This window comes from Heteronotia binoei, chromosome 18 (genome assembly GCF_032191835.1).
Source record: "Heteronotia binoei isolate CCM8104 ecotype False Entrance Well chromosome 18, APGP_CSIRO_Hbin_v1, whole genome shotgun sequence".
NCBI lineage: Eukaryota > Metazoa > Chordata > Lepidosauria > Squamata > Gekkonidae > Heteronotia > Heteronotia binoei.
The window spans coordinates 33,410,001-33,431,039 of NC_083240.1; the positions used below are offsets into that span (position 1 = coordinate 33,410,001).

General features: G+C 48.1%; 1 protein-coding gene across 1 annotated transcript in view; it reads right to left on the bottom strand.

The window, feature by feature from the left end:
* Positions 1-271: 271 nt before the first annotated feature.
* Positions 272-21,039, bottom strand: part of PITPNA (phosphatidylinositol transfer protein alpha) — a 32,324-nt gene continuing 11,556 nt past the window's right edge. The window contains exons 3-12 of the mRNA XM_060259194.1: positions 18,627-18,772; positions 17,288-17,379; positions 13,078-13,085; positions 11,665-11,739; positions 10,739-10,822; positions 9,438-9,515; positions 7,514-7,621; positions 4,990-5,112; positions 4,663-4,735; positions 272-2,562 (exon numbers count right to left, since the gene is read on the bottom strand). Coding sequence (XP_060115177.1) covers positions 4,685-4,735; positions 4,990-5,112; positions 7,514-7,621; positions 9,438-9,515; positions 10,739-10,822; positions 11,665-11,739; positions 13,078-13,085; positions 17,288-17,379; positions 18,627-18,772 — 765 coding nt within the window. The 3' untranslated portion in view covers positions 272-2,562; positions 4,663-4,684. The remainder of the gene's footprint in view (positions 2,563-4,662; positions 4,736-4,989; positions 5,113-7,513; positions 7,622-9,437; positions 9,516-10,738; positions 10,823-11,664; positions 11,740-13,077; positions 13,086-17,287; positions 17,380-18,626; positions 18,773-21,039) is intronic.

Sequence of the window (21,039 nt, forward strand, 5' to 3'; positions counted from 1 at the left end):
CGGTCCATCAAAGTCAGTATTGTCTACTCAGACTGACAGCGGCTCTCCAGGGTTATCAGGCTGAGGTTTTTCACGCCTACTTGCCTGGACCCCTTTTTTGTTGGGAGATGCTGGGGATTGAACCTGGGACCTTCTGCTTATCAAGCAGATGCTCTACCACTAAGCCACAGTCCCTGTCCATGGGGAGCGCCTGGGACTGCCTCCCCGCTCCCCCATCCCTCGCATCATCGAGCCACCCTCCCAGCCCAAACAGAGGCAGACGGCAGGCTGCTTTGCTCTATGATTTTTTTATTGGAGTGGCTTCCAATAGGCCAGTATTGGAAGGTCAGGAGACAGAAAGGCACAAACTCACATGAAAAAAAAAAACAAGGAGATCAGCTAATCAAGGCGACAAAGGATATGCATTTCAGAACCAAGTCGTCATCCCCCCCTCCTCCTCTCCCTGGCCCCGGAGCTAACAGAGGCGGAGACAGGAGCACAGGACCCGCCCTCCTTCCCAGAAGCTCTGGGGTGAGGGGTTCTGGATCGTGAAGCCAATGCAAAACATTATACAGCGCTTGAGCAGCAGCAGGAGCTATGAGAAGGGAAGGGCTCAGATGCAGCTCAGAGGGGGGAGGAACTAACAGATCGGAAGGTCTTTGCATTCTTCTTGCTCTTACTGCTAATGCAGGAAAGCTTTTGAGTTTTTAAATAAGAGCTTGTACCTTCATAACCCAGAATATTTCTGGATTTCTCTTTTCCCCCATCCTACTTCTTTAAAATGTCACAGTCTGTTTCCATGGAGACAGTGTCACCAGAAAGCAAGCCTCCCTGTTTTGTAAGAACAGCTGTGAAAACAGTCTCAAGCGTCAGAAATCCTTCTTACAATACATTAGTCAATAAATATATATAATATATACTTCTTTGTTTTAATCCCCAGGGTTTTTTTTTTCTCCTTCAGTATTTTACACACATTACAAGAAGATTAGCCTGACAGCTCACTTGCTCTGGAGGAAAAGGATTAAGGAGCACCCTTTGCTTGTTTCCTGGGCCAAAACAGCTTTGCCTTGACTACAGGGCTTCTCTTTTAGGAAAAAAAACCACCAACAGATCAGTCTCCTAAAAATCAATGTTCACGCACACACAAAAAAGCCCCGCATGGTCATCGAGAAAGCATCTGCTGAAAAGTCTGCTTATTGCACTTGGTCATCAGTAAGGCAAAAGAATGAACAGGGATAAAAACTGCCTCCTCCAAAGCAGGCCCCCCCCTCCAAAAGCAGAGCTTTAACCTACATTCACACCAAGTCCTTCCCACCCACTGATTTACCCACGCACAACTCTGGGCTTTTCAGAATCCCTAGCAGGTGGAACCAGTAATAGCCCACCATGGAGGGGTGGAGAGTGACTACTCTCTCTGAGACGCAGCTCGCTTTTGAGAGAAAGGAGGCCCACTTGCAGAGTTGCTGCCTCACAGGAAACCACGGGGACCCAACTAGTTGGTTTCAACTGCCCACTTCCGGAATCAAGCCAAGCAGAGTTCTTTCGGTTCCGTTCTGCTTGTCTGATTGTCTAAAACAAATACAAGAAGAGGTGGAGTCTGGTCTTCAGGAGGCCTACACGCTTCCAGCAGCAAAGAGCTTGGCCATCTTGTAAGTAGAACCTGTGATTTTTAATTTTTTAGAAATCCTCTGCAAAGGCAAATGAATCTCCTTCCACAATGTCCCCCCCTCTCAGGGCCAGCCCTCTTACTGCTTACGGAGCAGCACATGGGTACCTGAGCAGGACCTAAAGAAAAAAACTGAATTTGGCTTGCACAATTTTTTTTTTTTGGTGGTCCAATGAAAGTCCGTTTTCCTTATCAACTGTAATAGAGGACAAGAAAGCAAAAGTTCTCACAACTATTTTAAGGGGTCACTCTGCTGTTGAAACAACCCCAACGCAGCAAACAGGGGCTCCAAAACCGCAATGGCCAGGTGCGCGGTAGACTAGAGGCGAGCGGTAAGGGAGCCCCCTCCCCCGCTCCCACGTTTCAAGAGCTCTTGCGGTAGCAGCACCACCTTGTACCTGGACAACAAGAACCCTGCACATCATTCTGGATTCCTATGGAACAGCAGTCATTGCAACTCTAATACTGAGTTCCCCTCTCCATAAAAATGACTGAAGGAAGATGAGGAGCTGGAGAGAAACAAAACAAAACAAAAGGCAGCGGAGTTTATCCCAAATGCTTAAAAGGAAATGATATGTACACATAGGGAATCTAAATCACGTCACAAAACTATTTTCAGCTAAAAATGTCACATAGAAATCAAAAGAGGGCCACATAGAAACGGGTCTGAACACTGCAGAAGAAGGTGAAGTCACGGGTGCAGCTGTCCCCACGGCGCAGCCTCCTTCCCAGGAGCCAGTGCTGGAGTGCTCAGGACCGAACGACTGTCTATTTTGCTCACAATATTAAAGGGGCAACTAGAGTTAGCTAGGGGAGACTGGAAGTTGCCTGCCAACTGGATAGAGGACAACTTGATCCAGAGATGGTCCATCGGTCAAGAAGATAGAATTCTTGGGCCTTCCTGCTGACGTTTGCAACTGGAGGAGAAAGTCAAAAGATTGTTTTAAGTCACGGGCTCGTGTCTCCAAACAGGCAGTATTGCAGGCTGGGGATAGCAGAACTTATTTTGAATTTATCGATACGCCACCACTTCAGAGACCGGCTCACGCAATTAAAGAAAACCATACAAACGGAGCCGTTGAAGTTAACCACTGCTTTTTAAAAAAAAAATACGCAAGTATAAAAGCACACAAAGTGCAGAAGCGTTAAAACGTTCGGCAGCCTAAATAATCCTCGTAAGTTCTCGTGCTAGAAGCAGATTGTAGAAACGGTTTAATAAGATTAGCCGCCTAGTTAAAAGCCTGGATAAAAACAAAATGTTTTGGACTTACGCTCAAAGGGTTAGACAACCATTAAAACCCAAGGGGGACAGCATTCCACAGGAAGAGGGGCCCCTGCTGAAAACACCCGGTCCTTGGTTGCCGCCCACCCCACTGCTGAAGACAAGGACAGAGATTAGGGCTTCTCAAGTGGCAAGCAGGAGGAGGCAGCCCTTGAGGCATTTTAAACTGTTAAGTCTGTAGCAATCAGCAAGGCTATGGATGGTGCAGTTCTTTGGTTGGCGGGGAGGGTGTTTTTAAAAGCCCAACCCCCCCCCCCCACAAGATTTATTGTGTCCCTGTGTGCCCTGACGAGCTCTGTGCTCTGCTGAGCAAATCCGCTGGTAGTCCCCGGCCCAAAAGATGTCTGCTTAGCCTCAACAGGGGCCAGGGCATTTTCTGTCCTGGCCCCAGCCTGGTGGAACACGCTCCCACTCGAGATCAGGGCCCTGTGGGATATTGTGCTATTTCACAGGGCCTGCAAGATGGAGCTGTTCTGCCAGGCCTTTGGTGGGGTGGCAGACGCCTGAAGACCTTCCCCTGCCCACGCTGCCTGGGTGAACTGCCCTCAGGAACCGTCCTGGCACCTGCTAGTTTGGTGTAGTGGTGAAGTGTGCGGACTCTTATCTGGGAGAACCGGGTTTGATTCCCCACTCCTCCACTTGCAGCTGCTGGAATGGCCTTGGGTCAGCCACAGCTCTGGCAGAGGTTGTCCTTGAAAGGGCAGCTGCTGTGAGAGCCCTCTCCAGCCCCACCCACCTCACAGGGTGACTGTTGTGGGGGAGGAAGGGAAAGGAGATTGTGAGCCGCTCTGAGACTCTTCGGAGTGGAGGGCAGGATATAAATCCAATATCATCATCTTCTGCTGCTGAATGGGCTCTGCTGTTAAGCTGATATACGCCCTGGGCCAGTGGGAGCACTGGTGGGCAGCAGACAGAGTGCTGTGTTGTACTGCTTTAATAATTTTAATTTGCCAAGAATGACGTACTGTTGTGCCTCGCCCTGAGCCTGCTTGCGGGGAGGGCAGGATATAAATCTGATAATAAGCAAACCAATAAAATTTAAAATTACAGGAATGGTGTTTTTGCTTTCTGTGAAGAGAACAAACCCACATCAATACTGCACATCACAGAACTGCAGAGGGACTGAAGGCCCGACCTCCTTCCATCCTCTGCTCAGCAGCAAGAAACCCCTCCTCAGCCTCTGGAGTCTGCCCAGAGGTACCTGCTGCACCTGAAGAATGCACTGCAGAGCCGCTGGTGTAACATAAGATCTCTCTTTACCATTTATAGTTACAACCAGGGCCCTTTTTGTGGGGAAAAAAAGCAGCAGGAATTCCTCTGCATGTTAGGCCACACCCCCTGGCACCAAGCCAGCCAGAACTGCGTTGCTATGTGCTTCTGCTCAAGAAAGCCCTGGCTATAACCAATGTTCCCTCTAAGCTGTGGAGTCTTGTGAGCAAAAAAATTATTTTGTGAGCTACTGGCATTAAAGTTGTGAGCTGCTGCATAAATTAGTTTGCTCTGGGGCCATTTTTCCTGAGCTGAGGCAAAAAAATGTGTGAGCTGGGAGCTAAAAAATTGCGAGCTAGCTCACACTAACTCAGCTTAGAGGGAACACTGGTTATAACAGACTGACTAAATTGTGGAAATACCACCCAGGAATACCCTGCATCTTATTTCATTGCCCACATTTGTCTGAACCGCCTCCCCCCTCCCAGTTTGGAAGGCAAGCCCGGAAAGCACTCTGGGTACCTACTAAGCACAAGGAGGAATCCACACTAGTCATCTGTAGCGGCCGACGTTCCTTTCAGGGGATCCTTCTCTCTCATCTGCAGCAGGGGGGGGAAAGTGCTTTGTGAAACAGGGCTGAGGAATGACATAACCTTTCTGAGGCCAGCAAGGGAGACAGGAAGCAGATCTCTCTCAGCAGAGTCTTGCTCTGTGGGCAAGCCCTGCCCTGCCCAATGAAAATGCTTTTGCTCTCGGGGGTGCAGAGAGCCCGAAGAAGTTCACCATCCCACAGAGTCCTATGCAGGGTGTGTGGCAGAAACCCCAGCAGCCAATCTGCCCACGTGCCACTCACCTCGTCCAGCTGCCTCTTGGTGTCGTCCTCCATCCTGCGAATATCTTCCATCGTCAGGTCAACCCATTTATCAAGCCAGCAGAATAGCTGCCGGTGGAAATTTGTAAAAAGTCGCCTTTCTTGCTGCGAAAGAGACAAGGGAGCTTTGACACTTGGCACGAGGTCATAAAAACGTAAGAAGAGTCCTTTTGGATCAGACCAACAGTCCATCTAGTCCAGCCTCCTGTCTCACACTGTGGCTAACCGGTTTCTCTGGAGGGCCAGCAACAGGGCCTAGAGGCTGAGATCTTTCCCTGATGTTGCCTCCTGGCTCTGGGATTCAGAGGTTTAGTGCTGAATGTGGAGGCTCTCCCCACTCACCACGGCTAGCCGCCACAGACAGACCCATCCTCCATGTATCTGTCTAATCCCTTTTTAAAGCTGCTTATTCCTGTGGCCATCACTACATCCTCTGGCAGCAAATTCTGCATTTTAATCACTCTCTGCGTAAAGATGTATTTCCTTTTGTCTGCCCTGAAATCTACTGCCCATCAGCTTCATTGGATGCCCTTGAGCTTTAGTATTTTGGAAGAGGGAGAAAATATTCTCTTTGTCAACTCTCTGCCCCATGCGTAATTTTATAAACCTCTAATGACGCCCCCCCGCACGCTTAGTCGTCTCTTTTCTAAAGTGAAAAGTCTCAAATTCTTCAGGCTTTCCTTATACAGGAGGAGCTCCAGCCCCCTAATCATCTCGGTCGCCCTCCTTGACTTTTTTTTCCAGCTCTGCAATATTCTTTTTTTGAGATACGGTGACCAGAACGGTACACTGTATTCCAAATGAGGCTGGACTACAGATCTATACAGGGGCATCATAATATCAGCCATTTTATGCTCAATCCCCTTCCTAATAAACCCTAATGTAGAGTTTGCCTTTTTTGCTGCTGCAACAAAATTGGGTCGACGCATCCAAGGCACAACAAATTGTGATGGGACCGGACAGAGCCATGACATGAGGGAGCCAGTTTGCTACAGCTGGGAGAACAGGCCCTGCACCTTCCCTTTCCCCTCAATCACAGGATGTACTTTTCATCTGCTTCCTTCAGGGACCTTGGCAGACCACTCTAAGACCTTGCAATCACAGCCAAGAAGATATGGTTTTATGAACATATGAAGCTGCCTTATACTGAATCAGACCTTTGGTCCATCAAAGTCAGTATTGTCTTCTCAGACTGGCAGCAGCTCTCCAGGGTCTCAAGCTGAGGTTTTTCACACCTATTTGCCTGGACCTTTTTTTGGAGATGCCAGGGATTGAACCTGGGACCTTCTGCTTCCCAAGCAGATGCTCTACCACTGAGCCACTGTCCCTCCCTATGCCTTGCCCTTCACTACCCAAAGGAGTCTCAGAGCAGCTTACAATCACCTTCCCTTCCTCTCCCCACAACAACATCCTGGTGGGTGGGACTGAGAGAGCTCTGAGTGAGCCGTGGCTGACCCAAAGTCACCCAGCTGGCTCTGTGTAGAGGACGAGCGGGGAATTAACCTGGTTCTCCTGATTAGAGTCCGCCATTCTTAACCGCAACACCACAGTGGCTCTCGAAGTATAAAACAAGAGGCAGAAGCGCTCTCAGCAAAGTGGGTCACTGCCTGTTATGCCATCAGAAAGTTCTCAATCTCTATGGAGCCGTTCACAGCACTGGGGCTCTACTCTGCCACGGCACTGCCTTTGCCTCAGTCAGAGGCTGCCTTCCAAAGCTGGCGTTTGAATCAGGACTGTCTGTGAGGTGTGAGAGAGAGAGCAACAGGGGCATTTCTCTCTACAATTTGCTTCTGCAACGCCAACTCTAAAGGGCCCCAGGGTCAGAATGCTGTACTTTCAAGTTTTACTGGCTTAAAATAGAGCGAGGGCTATCCTGATTTAGATGGGGGCCATATGTTCACGGTTAGCTGGCTCCACAGTTTTACTATGCCTGCTCTTGCCATGAGAAGGGGAATGGCGCTCTGATTCATTCAACCTTTCAACAACCAGTTGCCACTACTGTGGCTTAATCATTTCTCAGAGACTGCAGGGCCTGCAAGACTGAGCTCTTTCATCAAGCTTTTAATTGCTGAAATTGAAGACGGCTGCACTGTCATTTTGGAGCTGACCACCTGAACTATGCCCCTGCATCAGGATCACTTGAATGCAGCTGGCGATGGCAAAGATTGTCAAGTAACTTGCCTAGCACTCTGATACATTGTTGTTATATAGCACCGTTACATTCTTTAATGTTTATTGTTCTTTGAATGGTTCTGTGTTTTCAATTGCCGTTGAGCCTGCGAGCCGCCCTGAGCCTGCTTCGGTGGGGAGGGAGGGACACAACATCTAATAAATAATACAATAAATAAATTTGGGAGGGCTGCAAACGCTAAGTGATTTAAAAAAAAATCTTTTCCTCACCCTGAACAGATTATTCTCATGCTGGAAAAAATAAAGGGCCAAGCAAAGAGTCGGGCTCCTTCATGCACCTTTCCCCGTTAAGTACTAACATTCCATCTTCACTCACCTTCTGTATAAAGTTCTCGACTTTGTTCTGCAGCCCCCACCACTTGAATTTGACTGTTACTAGCTTATAAGCACACATGTACGGGCAGTCTGACTTGAGGATCTCTTTCTGTAAACAGAAACAATCTTTCAGGACAGGATCCAGGCTTCAGTCACCCAGTCCAGGGCACATGACCATCTAACACAGCTTAATCTTCTTTTGGTTGTACTTCATCTACCATGGAAGCAGACAGGGAGCTGAAAGACCCAAGGAAAGTGTGGGTGGCAAGACAGGCTAAGCCGTAAGCGAACACGGCGGAGACTGCAGAATATTTTTTCCCCCGCTTACATTGTACGGAAGTTAAGCAAGTGCTTAACTACAGTTTCTATGCTTTTTTGGTGAGTGGGCAGATTGGTCAGCACCAGTGTTCCCTCAAAGCTGAGTTAGCGTGGGCTAGCTCACAGATTTTTAGCCTCCAGCTCACACATTTTTGTCTTTGCTATGGAAGGATGACCCCAGAGCACACTAATTTATGCAGCAGCTCACAACTTTAATGTCAGTAGTTCACAAAGCAGAATTTTTGCTCACAGCTTAGAACAGGGGTGGCCAATGGTAGGCAAATAGGCTGGTTGTTTTTTTTTGCCTACAACTCCCATCAGCCCCAGCCATTGGCCATGCTGGCTGGGGCTGATGGGAGTTGTAGGCAAAAAGATATCTGGAGAACTACCTTTGGCCACCCCTGACTTAGAGGGAATACCGGTCAGCACCTTGCTGCTTCTTTTGTGCTGAAGGTTTCTGTTGTTTTAAGAAATTCAGTTAATTACCCAATGCCTCATGAGAAGGAGATATATAGCTACACTAGGACTTTGTAATATGCTAGGATTTGTATTTCGCTTGGAACTTTTGCAGCGATTCTCTTAGCCCTCATAACCCACAGGGCTCCATCCTGACCCCCATGCCCTGGGAGAGGCTGCCTGAAGATGAGCATCAGCAGTACCCTGACAATACTTCTAGTCCAATAAACACGCTAGTTTTTTAGGTGCCAAAAGCCTCCTTTTAGGCTTCGCTGTAGCTGACAAAAATGACCATTCCGAGGCAGTACGCAGATTACACCCAACTCTCTCTTATTTCCATCAGAGTCAAGGGAAGCAGTGGAAACCCCGATTCAGTTGTTGGTCGAAGGGATGAATGTGAGCAAACTGAAACTCTATTCAGACAACAGTGAGCTGCTGTAAATATGGGGAAAATACCACTTTGGGAATAAGTATACAATCTCTTCTGAATGGTGTTGTAACACCCCCTCCTTCCTAAAACTCAGACAATGTAGGGAGGATTGGTTCTCCTGGACTTTCTCTGAAGAGATGTCTTGGAGGTGATTTCGGTTCCAAGTCCTTGAAAGTACACCTCCACCTGTATGAACTTGAAGTGAGCTGATGGAAGAGGCCTTTATGGTTTGAGGGTTTTGGGTGCCTGATGAAGAGCCTCTTTATCTGGGCAGCTATGCATGTATATTTTTTTCATAAGCTGTATGGGCATTCTTGGGGAATGGAAACGTGGGACATAACTTTATAAAATAAATATTCTGCAGCTGCATATCGAACTTGTAAGATAGGCCAGAATACCTACACTTCCAAGCAAAAATTTTAAATAGCTTTAACTTATCCGTTACTGTGTTTTCTGGGACTTGGCCAAATTGTACCTTGTATATTCTCTGTGCCAAATGTCAGACAAGCAGGCCAAAGTGTTTTTGATTGTACTGCCAATAGAACTCTATGGTTGCATAATGGCAGAAGTCTGACAAAGCCCACTTGCCTTAACTATCTGACAGCTCCCATAACTGTGCCACAACTCTCCCACAGCATGGCACTTTCTGCACAGCTAGCACAATGGCTTAAGTACACCAATGTCCTCTCCCTTCAACAGTCAAAAAAGACACAGGCCGTACCTTCCAGTTGGGCCCCAAAGGGCCACGGCCTGTTTTGATAGATTTAAATTTTGCAGGGTCTTCTTCTAGCTTGTAATCCTGGGGCAGACAGAAACAGGAAGGAGGTTACAATGAGCCAATTCATTTCTGGTGGGCTTTATTCTAGGACAGGGATGCCCCAACTTGCTTAATGTAAGAGCCATAGAATAAATGTCAGTTGTCTGACAGCTGCAAGACATGAACATCGGATGTTTGAGAGTCACAAGACAGGGAGGGAGGGAGAAAGGAAAGCAAATAGGAGTGAAGGAGAGGTGGAAAGAAAGCAACTTCAACTTTAAATGCATTCTCCAAGCTGCCAGCTAGCTTGGCTGGGAGAAGTGATTTAAAGAGCGAAATGCCTTCTCCAAGCCAGCCGATGGGGCAGTGGGGGCTTTAAGAGCCACACGATAAGTGTGAAAGAGCCACATGTGGCTCCCGAGCCACAGCTTGGCCACCCCTGTTCTAGGACATCCACCATCAGCCTCTAGGATTCCAGGATTTTTTATCCTTAAGATGGCTGAAAAACAACTACAAACTTCATCACTACCTCACATTTAAATCCAAAGCCACTAAGACAGGAGCACCCACCACTCAGAGACAACATCCTTCTGTTGCAGCACTAAATATTGGAATGGCCAATAGAAAAGTGCCCGAAACCCCATGGTTGCCAGTATATTAGGAAACAAAAGAGATTCCCCACAATTCTCCCCACTGTCTCCTTATCCTACAGCTCATGGTTTGGCTGGCTGGTTTGAGCCACCAGCTCTTCTAGCTCCTGCACAGGAGGCGCTGAGCTCGTGGCTACGATCTGCTGGAAGCACAGAGGGCTGACCTCTCTGTCACTTTCCAACCTTACCAGTGCCGAGGATATCACTAGTGGAAGGTCTGAAACAAGATCCAGTCCCAAAGTAAAAAAAAGAACTCTTAGATCTCCTACAGGCCTTCAAAACAAACATTTAAAACCCACACACAGAAAACGCAAGTGGGGTTCTGAGAAGCATGTGGCCGTTCCATGCAGGTAGTCATGCCAACAACACAAGTTGCCTGTAGAAAAAAATCTCAAAGGCACATCCACCCCAGTCCTTGCAGCCAGAACTTCCCCAACTTCGTTAACTCTCCATGCTCATGCTGCTGGCCTCTCTGCTCCAAGGGCATGGCTGCTGCCTGCTTGCAGGACACCGTCTCTTCTTCGTTCTCCTCATGCCCAGTAAGCCAACCATCCTAGAGAGCCCTTTCCTCACAGGTATCCACCTCGGTAAAGCTCTCACTATCGGCTGCCTTACCTTCGTAAGCACTTGACTCCGGTCTGCAATGTCTATATAGACGGCTTCCACGTTCTTCCATTCATTGGGGTCCAGTTTATGTACCTGCAGACAGCACAAAGGATCAGATATGGCTTTTGGTCTGGACACCCACCCCAACCTAGGACCGGCTTAGCACAAATACGCAGACTTTTAAACCCAGCATCTTGTCTGTACTGAGCTCTCAGCTTCTTTGTGTGCAATGTTAGCACACCATTTGTAGCCCAAGTGGTATGCTAACGCTGCATGCAAAGGAACACAGTTTCTCACACACGCGCAAGACGATGCAGGTAAGTTCTTCCTGCCCACTGATTTTGTACTGACACCAGTCCTTAGCTGCTGAAGGGGAACCTAAGGACAGGAAAGGATGCAGCTCCCATCAGTTCTTTTCCTCCCAGAGCAGGCACAGGAAATACACCAAAAAAAGTTCAAGAGACCTGCAAAGACCTAATGAAGACCACCTCACAGAAAGCTCCATTAGCAGTCCTGACTCTCAAATGCTAACTTGATGCTTTTGATAAACAAGTTTTGATATGTCAGAGGCCGTGCTGGGGGGGCAGGAGGCTCCGACATCTAGTCTACTGTGAAAACCAGTCACTCCGTCAAGTTCCTGCACCCGAGGAAGAATTACACTTGTGCTTGAGCACCCACCCAGCAATGGGCTAAGCTTGTTTTGCATTGTGTACAAAGTAAGAATTCCAGCAGTGTTTCTCACAGGGCAGCTGCCAGAACAGTCAACCCAGGGATTAAGACAGCTTCACAAAAACATGTTTTATTATTACGTTTTGCTGCAAGAGTCATTTCAGAAGAAAATCTTTGGCAAAGAAGTCCTACTGCAGCCACATAACAGCTCGGCCTCCAAGACAGGCCAAGATCCAGGCGCAGCAGTCCCTGCCAGCGACACTTACATTCTCCTGTGTCCCGAGGTCTGCTTTGTGCCAGGTTTCAATTTTGATTAAAAAGTCGTCTTTCATGTACTCATTCTGCAAAAAAAGAGACGATCCAGTTACCTTGCTGGGAGCTAAGAAATGCATATCAGAATACTGATTGGTCGGTGGCATAATCCAACAACAGCCAAGAGAACAACTGCATCCCTTGCATCTTCCCTTCTTCTTCCCCACTGTTAGGAAGTTGATGGCAAGCTCCCCTGGGAGAGGGACCAGCCCATTTTTGCTTCTGGAACTCCACAAAGTGCCATGTGTGTTCAGGGCACTATATCACACACTCATAAGAACATAAGAGAAGCCATGTTAGATCAGGCCAATGGCCCATCCAGTCCAACATTCTGTGTCACACAGTGGCCAAATATATATATACACACACACACACACACACACACACTGTGGCTAATCCTAGATGTGCTCAAATTCTAGTGACAATGGGGATTCCATGTCCTCAAGAGCATTTCTATAAACTGTGTTCTTATGTTATTCGACAGGAAGAACACGGGAACACCAAAATGTTAAACATTTAAATGGTGCACAAGTTGACCATTGTCACTGAAACACAAAGAAGGTCACCCTAAGGAAGCAATATAGACAGGCATGGCTAGACAAGTAAGGGTCAGGGTGAAACACATGGTTACTTCATATCAAGTCATATTACTCTAGCCTAGCAATATCTGCTCTGACAGGTGAGGGCCTCTGGGACCACAGGAGAATTACAAGGGGTTTTGGAGGGCCGCTATCCTTACTTCTTTGTGATATGACTGCCGGCATCCCCGTCACAGCTGCCAAATTTTCTTAAGAGGCTGCACATACAGAGATGCACGTATGCTGTTTCATACAGAAATACACTAGCCAGCACATGTGCACTGAAAGTTACCATGAGCATTAAGAGGAAATGTCTTCAAAATAGTTATGTGCCTGCCTTCCTCTTAAGCAGCTCAAAGTAAAATGCACATGCGCTGGATGCAGGGCAGGGGGGGGGGGAGGAGGCTTCAATGGCCAACTGGGACAAACTCTGGAGCAGCCAGAAAATCTCACCTGCAGGGAGTAAGGAATCGGGGCTGGAGGTTACTGAAGGAGGTTTGCTTTCTTCTTCAGCTAAAAAGAGAAAACCCCTACAGTAATGCAAAGAGTATAGCATCTCCACAGAAGTCTAGGCTCATTGCCCTTTTCAGAGGTGAGAAACAGATGCCTGTAATCAGTTAAATGTACCTGAAGTCATTCACCACTGAAACCACAGCAGCGGCTTATGCCAAATCCAGCTGAGAAAGGTGTGTCCCCAGCAGCCTCCAGCCAAAGATAAACACTCTAAACTTACACACACACACACACACACAGGCACTTTCAAGGAAATCACTAAAAAGCCATACTTACTGTAATAACTGCTCCCAAAGTCGACACATGGAAAGGAAAAACACAGCTTTAATGAGAGAGAGAAGGAATTCAGAGATGCAGCAATATCCCCTCACCCAGGGCTTTTCTTTTTTGTAGAAAAAACCCAGCAGAAACTCATTTGCATATAAGGCCACACACCCCTCACATCACCATTGGTTCCCCACAGGGCTTTGTTGTAGAAAAAGCCCAGGGGGAACTCATTTGCATATTAAGCCACACCCTGATGCCAAGTCAGCCGGAACTGTGTTCCTGCTTGGAAAAAGACCTGCCCTCACCCAAAGACAGCAGTGTCAATCAGGTACCGACACTCAAGAGCCCATTTGAAGTCTTTTCTGTGGCCAAACGCAGCTGCACAAAGGGACAAGTGCTTCGCTCACATTATTCCAACCCAAGAGTAAAAGGACAAGCACTTCTGCTGCTCGAAATCCACCTCCTACAAGACCAGATCCTTGACTCCTCCCCACAACATCCACCACTACTTGAAGCCCTGATGGGGTGTGTTTGTTTTAAGTGCCTTCAAGTCACTTTCGACTCATGGCAACCCTATGAATTCATAATCTCCAAAACATCCTGACAGCCTTGCTGAGGTCTTGTAAACTGAGGGCATCGGCTTCCTTGATGGAGTCCATCCATCTCTTGTTGGGCTTTCCTCTTTTCTTGCTGCCTTCAACTTTTCCTAGCATGATTGTCTTTTCCATTGACTCTTTTCTTCTCGTAACGGGGCCGAAGTACAATAGCCTCAGCCATTTTAGCTTCTAGAGAGAGCTCAATGTATTCTGCTCAGGGGCCTGATTATTTGGTCCTAACAGACCTTGAAGTGGCATCTGCTTGAAGTGGAACATATACCCTGTTGGTATAATATCCTCTAGGGGAAAAAGATCAGATTCTATCCTGGACAGCAGCCTTGAATGAAACAGCGTGTCAGAGACCTCCATTAGTCCTGCCTCCTGGGAAGGAGTGGGCTATGTCCCACCTACGGGAGTCTCATCACATCCCTTTAGCCACTCGGTAAAAAGGTAAATGTAAAGGTAGTCCCCTGTGCAAGTACCAAGTTGTTACCGACCCATGGGGTGATGTCACATTGTGACATTTTCTTGGCAGACTTTTTCCGGGGTGGTTGCCCATTGCCTTCCCCAGCCGCTCTGTGGTCCCAGCTAAATGAATGCACAACCGGAACACAGCTATCCAAGAACACATGAGAATCATCGACCTACCACTACAGGTTGTCTGAACCTTTTACAAAATTTAAGCCATGTGAAAGACAGGCAGCCCATTTCGCAAGCAACAGCCTTGAGATGGGCAACCTCTGAGCAGCCTTGAGTTCTGCACTGCTGCCATTTGCTCCTCCGACATGAACCATCCGGATAAGAAGATGGAACGAGCGTGACCAGCTGACTGCAGTCCGCCAATCCCTTGCCGTTTCTGCCAAGGAAAGAGGGTGGCTCGCAGGTTGCTGCAGCCCTCCCTCATCCCAGCATTTGGTAACCAGATCTGGCGCCCTTGCTCTATAGTCTGCTGCCGGTAACCAGACCCTGCCAATAGCCAACCTCAATTATTCATGAGCAAAGCTATGGAAGATCGGGTGGCAGCCGCGGCTCACACTGGCCGCCTCCGTTCTTTCCATTCTTAAAAACAAGAAGTCAAAACTAGAAGGGAACGAAGCCAAAGCTTCAAAAATGATGCATCGGAGCTCTGCTCAGAGGGTTATTTTTGCAGGGTTAGCCTCACCTTTTAAAGGGAGGCACCGCGAGTGGGCAGCCGGGTTGGCCTGGGCGTGGGTAGTTCCCTTCTCCCTGCAGATTTCTACAGAGAAACCTTGAGAAGGTGAAGGTATACACAGCTGCAGGCAGGGCTCCAACCTCCAGGTGGGTCCTGGAGCTCTCCCAGAATCACGAGTGCTCTCCAGACCTCAGAGATCAGTTCCCCTGAAGGAAACGGCAGCTTCAGAGGAGCAGAAGCCATGGCAGTATATCCTCGCTGAGCTCCTCCCCCAGGATTCTGCAATCAGGTGTTGGCAACACTAACTGCCGTGTGAAGGAACACATCTCTCACTTCTCGTCCCCTTCCACATACAGCCTCAGAACTTCTACTAGGCAAGAAAGGGAGGCTTAGAGGTCAAAGAGAGCTGGCAGCCAAACCCAAATTTGTCAAGCTGCCAGCAGGCCAGAGCAGGCACAAAGAGGCAAGCCTCCTGGCACCTCCTTTCCCTTATGGAGCAAACAAAAGAAGAAGTTTAAAATGAAACTCAAGATATTGTCCCAGGGTGAGAGGCAGTGGTCTGTCCGCTGAGTTAGTATGAGCTAGCTCACAGTTTTTTTAACCTCTGGCTCACACATTTTTGTCTTAGCCCAGGGAAAATGGCCCAAGAACAAACTAATTTATGCAGTGGCTCACAACTTTAATGCCACTAGCTCACAGAGTAGAATTTTTGCCCACAAGACTCCACAGCTTAGAGGGATTAAAATGGGAAATCCCAACGCAGTGGACCTGCTATGAAAAGGGAGCTGCACGGATCCATGCCTGCCTGGCCTCCGGGCTGCAAACAACAACAGTTCTATAGAGCAGCCACGGATGCTAAGGGAGTCAATGTCTGATGTTCAACCCTGAGGGTAGGTCATTTTCAGTCACTCCATCCTGTGCTCTCAGGCTTGAAAGCCATCCACCACCAAGCCTGCCTATGTGGCAAGGGAAAGGCTGTGCCTAAGCCAGGGGTGGCCAAACTGAGGCTCGGGAGCCACATGTGGCTCTATCACACATATTGTGTGGCTCTTGAAGCCCGCACTACCCTGTCAGCTGACTTGGAGAAAGCATTTGTCTCTTTAAATCAGTTCTCCAAGCCAAGCCAGATGGAGGCTTGGAGAATGCATTTAAAGTTAAAGTTGCTTTCTTTCCACCTCTCCCTCCCTCCCCATCTTCCTTCCTTCCTCCCAGCTCTTGAACATCTGATGTTTATGTTTTGTGGCTCTCAATACGTCTGACATTCATGTCTTGTGGCTCTCAAGTCTGAAGGCTCTCAAACATTTGATGTTTATTCTATGTGGCTCTTATGTTAAGCAAGTTTGGCCACCCCTAGCCTACGCAGTTGCTGCACCTGGAAAGCACCAGCAGTGCCCTGGCTGCATCCTTTTTCAAAGCAAAGTGTTAATGCGGTAAGTCGACATAAGGAGGCATTTCTTGCCGAGACAGCTGAGCCAGGCACTTTAATGCTTTGTAGCTCTGCGATTCCCAAGTGACAAATGTTCCACCCAGGACCAGTGAACAGACAAGCCTCCTTGAGCTTTGACCACAGGCAGAAGTCCACACTGAAGAGTAGTCATTGAGAATGTACTCTGTTCTTGCATCCACTGTCTGATTTGTGGACCTTGTATCTCAAGACTAAAAGACCCAAGGCTTTCTTGGCGCATAAGCATTTGAACAGGCAGCGCATTGAAACTGCACAGTGCCAACTTAGATTCAAGCTACTCCCATGCCAGCTCTGCTAACCCAGCAAAGAAAGTCCTAGCTTCATACTGTACTTCATATGAAGCATTCCTGAAAGGATAAATTGATATGGGCAATATAGAGACATGGCAAGCAATTACATTATCAGCCGATCTATGACTTTGCATGAAAACGCCCAATGACTTCAGGTGCCAAGAACGAAGGTAACTGACCCTCGTTCAGCACCCAAACACAGAAAACAAAAATACGACGTGTGAAGTTTATATTGCAAAAGACTCTCATAAGATGCAGAATTCATAGAAGCATCATTGAATGATACTGGGTACCACTCCCAAAGTCCAGGACTGCTTTGCATTTGGATACAGAGACCACAGAACTTCCTTAAAGCTTGAGAGCCAGTTTAGCGTTATGGTTAAGTCCATGGACTCTAACCTGGGAAAACCAGGTTTGATTCCTCACTCCTCCATACACTAGCTGGGTGACCTTGGGTGAGCCAGCTGGGTGACTCTGGATCAGCCACAGTTCTCACAGAGCTGTTCTCTCAAGAGCAGTTCTCATAGAGCTTGCTCAGCCCCACCTGCCTCACAGGGTGTCTATTGTGGAGAGAGGAAGGGAAAGGAGATTGGTAAACCACTCTGAGCGAAGGGCGGGGTATAAACCTAATCTCTTTTCCTTCTCCCAGTCAGTCAGTCAGTCCCTTTATTGGCATAAACCATAGTCATCTTGTATCCCTTCCACCAGTACTCACCCGTTCGGCAATAAGGATATGCATTCCATGCTTTCTCATGGATATTCAGGGCTCCCTCTGGGGCTATCATTTTCACAAAAGGGGGGACTTTGCTGCAGGGACAAGAAACAAGAAAGTTGCCTGTTTCAACTGGGTGCCATTGGAGCACATACACACATGTGCAGGCACACACACACGCATAGAGGAATGACGGGCTCTAGAGCCTTGGGACCACTTATCTTTCTGCAGCCAGCTGCTATAGAACAAGGACACCAGCTGGCAAGTGTTTTCCATGGAAAATGCTTTGTCCCTCCCACACTGTTAATACAAGGGATTAAGCAACACCCTAAAAAGGTCACACCAAGCCGAGAGCCGCAGCATTCGATATGGGATGCCGCTTACAACTCAGCCCCAACCCGAGCCTGAAAGGCTAAACCCAGAGGTGCCACAGAGCTCTAGCAGACTTGGGGAACCTAGTTTCTCAAGCAACTAATCCTAGGCTGGCTCTATGCCCAGATCAGGCATGTAGACTTCTCCAGGAGCAACAGCTACAAGCCTACCACGGCAGTGCAAATAAGCCAGTCCACAGGATTTGCCGATGAGTGGAAGGCCACCCTGCTCCACCCAAGAGACAGCAAAGCAAAAAGGGAATCAGGTAATCTCTGCTGCAGAGAGGAGAAGCGTAAGCTAAAAGTATAGCTAAGAGGAATGTTTTCAACTGAACGTTAGGAAGAACTTTCCTCAAGTAATGCAGGTGGAGCACTTTAGTAGGAGGCAGTGTGCAGGAATCTTCACTTGGCAGTGCTGAGAGAGCTAGTCTGGAGAAAACTGGTACCCAGATGACCTCCCAGGCACGAAGTCTCCACTGCCGATGGCAAGAGCGCCTAGAACTTTGGTTTAAGATTTGTCCCTCTGGAAGCAGGTTGGGCAAAGTCCCAAGAAGGTCCCTCCCAGGGGTGGAATTCTAGCAGGAGCTCCTTTGCATAGTAGGCCACCCCCACCTGATGTAGCCAATCCTCCAAGAGCTTACAAAAAAGAGCCTTGTAAGCTCTTGGGAGGATTGGCTACATCAGGTGGGTGTGGCCTAATATGCAAAGGAGCTCATGCTAGAATTCCACCCCTGGTCCCTCCCAACCCTCTGAGAATAAGGCAATCACATATCACACTGGGGGGCCAACTACCCTTCTCTCCCTCCTTACCCCTTGAAGACCCGTAAGCCAAGCAGACAAAATACCAAACAGGCAACACCTCCTGCCCCAGAACACCAAGCAAGACTACTTTGGATACACTCTTAGCCAAGGGTTTTCCTAAACCCTAGTACATTTTTTTTGCCCTTTGCCATCAACTCTCTACCACGTACCTCTGCAAGTGGTAAATCTTGTGTGTATACTGGCCACATTCTCCGTCACGCTCATAGGGTTCGTTCACCAGGACTTCAACCCCTTCTCCTCCACCCGTTTCATTTTTGCTGGCTTCTGCCACAGAGTACAGCTGCCCCACTTGATACTGGAGGAGGAGTCAAACCACAGCGTTACTGCAGAACGCGCAAGGTAGACGGCAGATCGGTAAGGCAGGAAAGCATTGGGCTTAACAGTGTTGCGGCACGCAAGCCACGAATCTGGACTGTACAGACTACATATTGTAAGCCCAGCAAAGCTTCAGCAACTGCAAAAGATCTTTTTTATTCTGTTGCTTCCCTTAAGTTCTCCTCCGCACATAATTGTATGCCTCCTGACCAGAGGTATTCCTTTATGTGTAGAAAAAGCGGACAGACTTTTCAGCAACTGAACTACTACCGAGTTGCAAATGGCGCTGGATTCATATTGGTTTAGTCCTTCCCGCCTTTCAGGACAGCAAAGTCCAAGTCTCTACCTAGAAAAGTTAGGTGAGCAGGAGGAAAGCGAGAAACCAGAACTAGTGTTGGCGTCATGGTTAAAGCACTGGACTAGGTCTTGGCAAGTCATGCTTCATTAGCCTAACAGAGCTGTTGCAAAGATGAGAGAGGAGAGAACCATGTCTTCCGACCTGAGCGCCTCAGAGGAAGAGCATGCCAAAAATAGGCTGGTAGAAAAACTAAACTGAAATTTCCCATTTGGACAGCCTTTGCTCTACTTGGGACTTCCTGTAAAAGCTTGAGTAGGGCAAGAGATCTGTTTCCGTATTTCAGCTCCCATTCAAAAACCTACACACTGACCTCAACGGAGGAGATCCAAGAACAAGGTCTACATTGGTTCAGCAGCGGGTAGTCAGGCCACACTGTGACCGACCATCAAACGTTTTCCATGCTTTGTCATTTTTAGCAAACGAGGAACAGTTATTTTCTGAAGGATTGCCCTAAATCAGCAGTCCTAGGAGCTTAGGTAGAAAGGGCCAGTTAAGAAATGTCAGCAGCAGGAGCACATTTCTCAGAGATCCAATCAAAGGAGCAAGCGCAACCTGCAACACTGTTTTGCCCTCAGCGGGTCCTGCTTTCCCCTCTCGTACAGTTCGACAGCAAAGCAAGAGCAGCAGGTATGAAAGCAACCCAAACAACGTGCCCAAGGGTGCCAAAGGTTCAACTAGCCAACGCGCCCCTTCTTCCTGGGGAAAAACACCCAGAATGAGGCAGAACCCAAGTTCTGCAGATTCACCCCCTGATCTTTTGTACGCGCTCAGCAGATTAAGCGGTCGTTCCTGCTGCACATTTAAAGAAAGGTCTCAATCCTTTTCATTACCCATTCTGTCAAGGGCAGCACTGAAGGCTCATAGATTTCAGTGACATACTGTCCTCCCTCCTCCTCCACCCGGAACTAGGCCATTCATCCTGTGCTCATCAGAACAGATACTAGCTCCCAGCAGAAGAATTATGTAAATCCTTCCGTGGAAGAACGACTACCTTAACCAAGCGGTAGAAAGGGAATGTGCTGGCACAGGTTTAATTGCTTTGTCCGCTCTCAGGCAGATCCCCCAGAGGGGTCCCCTGGGAATACAGAATAATTTGCTGCCCACAATGCCTCTCTGTTCATTCATACTCTCCAACACAAGTTAGAGCATGAGAGAATCAGGCTGCCACGCTGCCATCTTCGCTGGTTAATCTTCTCTGTTATTTCAGATCCCCTAATCCCACTCGTACAAAGAAGCTGGACCCGATAAACTGGCACGTTAAATAAGAGCAGTGCTGGGGGGCACTCTGGAGGAAATGTACACAGAGACATTAGGGCCCCAATTCTAGAAAGGAGTGTGTGTTTCCTTCCCGCAAAGAATGCAGCTTAGCGCAATTCACCTGACAGCGCTCTCTGCTCTTTTGGCAGAATGGTGCTTTCAGCACATCCGTGTTCTGTTTGTAGCACTTTCCAGTATGCCAAAAAAAAAATGCACGAGACTGATGAACACAGACTCTGCTTTAATTCTTCAGTTCCAGGTCTGGAATCAGAGCTACAATCTCACTATTAAAAGCATTCCCCCTTGCCTGTTGCAATGATTCCGCATACAGGCTTTTCAGTCGAGCATCACCACCTGAGCGGCTGAGGATCCAACGCAGCCAAGCTGCTTTGGAACAGCTCGTCATGCAGAATTCTGCAAGAAAACGGAAAGCCTCCATCTCACAGGAAGACGGGGGCAGGGATGGCACACAGTGAGCACAAACAACATCATGGAACACGTGGGCCCGTGCCCACAAAAGACACAAAACAGTATGCTGTTGAAGCTGACTGCGGCCAAATAACTGGAGGGAGGGGTAGCTTCAAAGCTAAGCCTTAAATCCCCCTCTTGATTGTAAGCCTATCCCCCCCCCT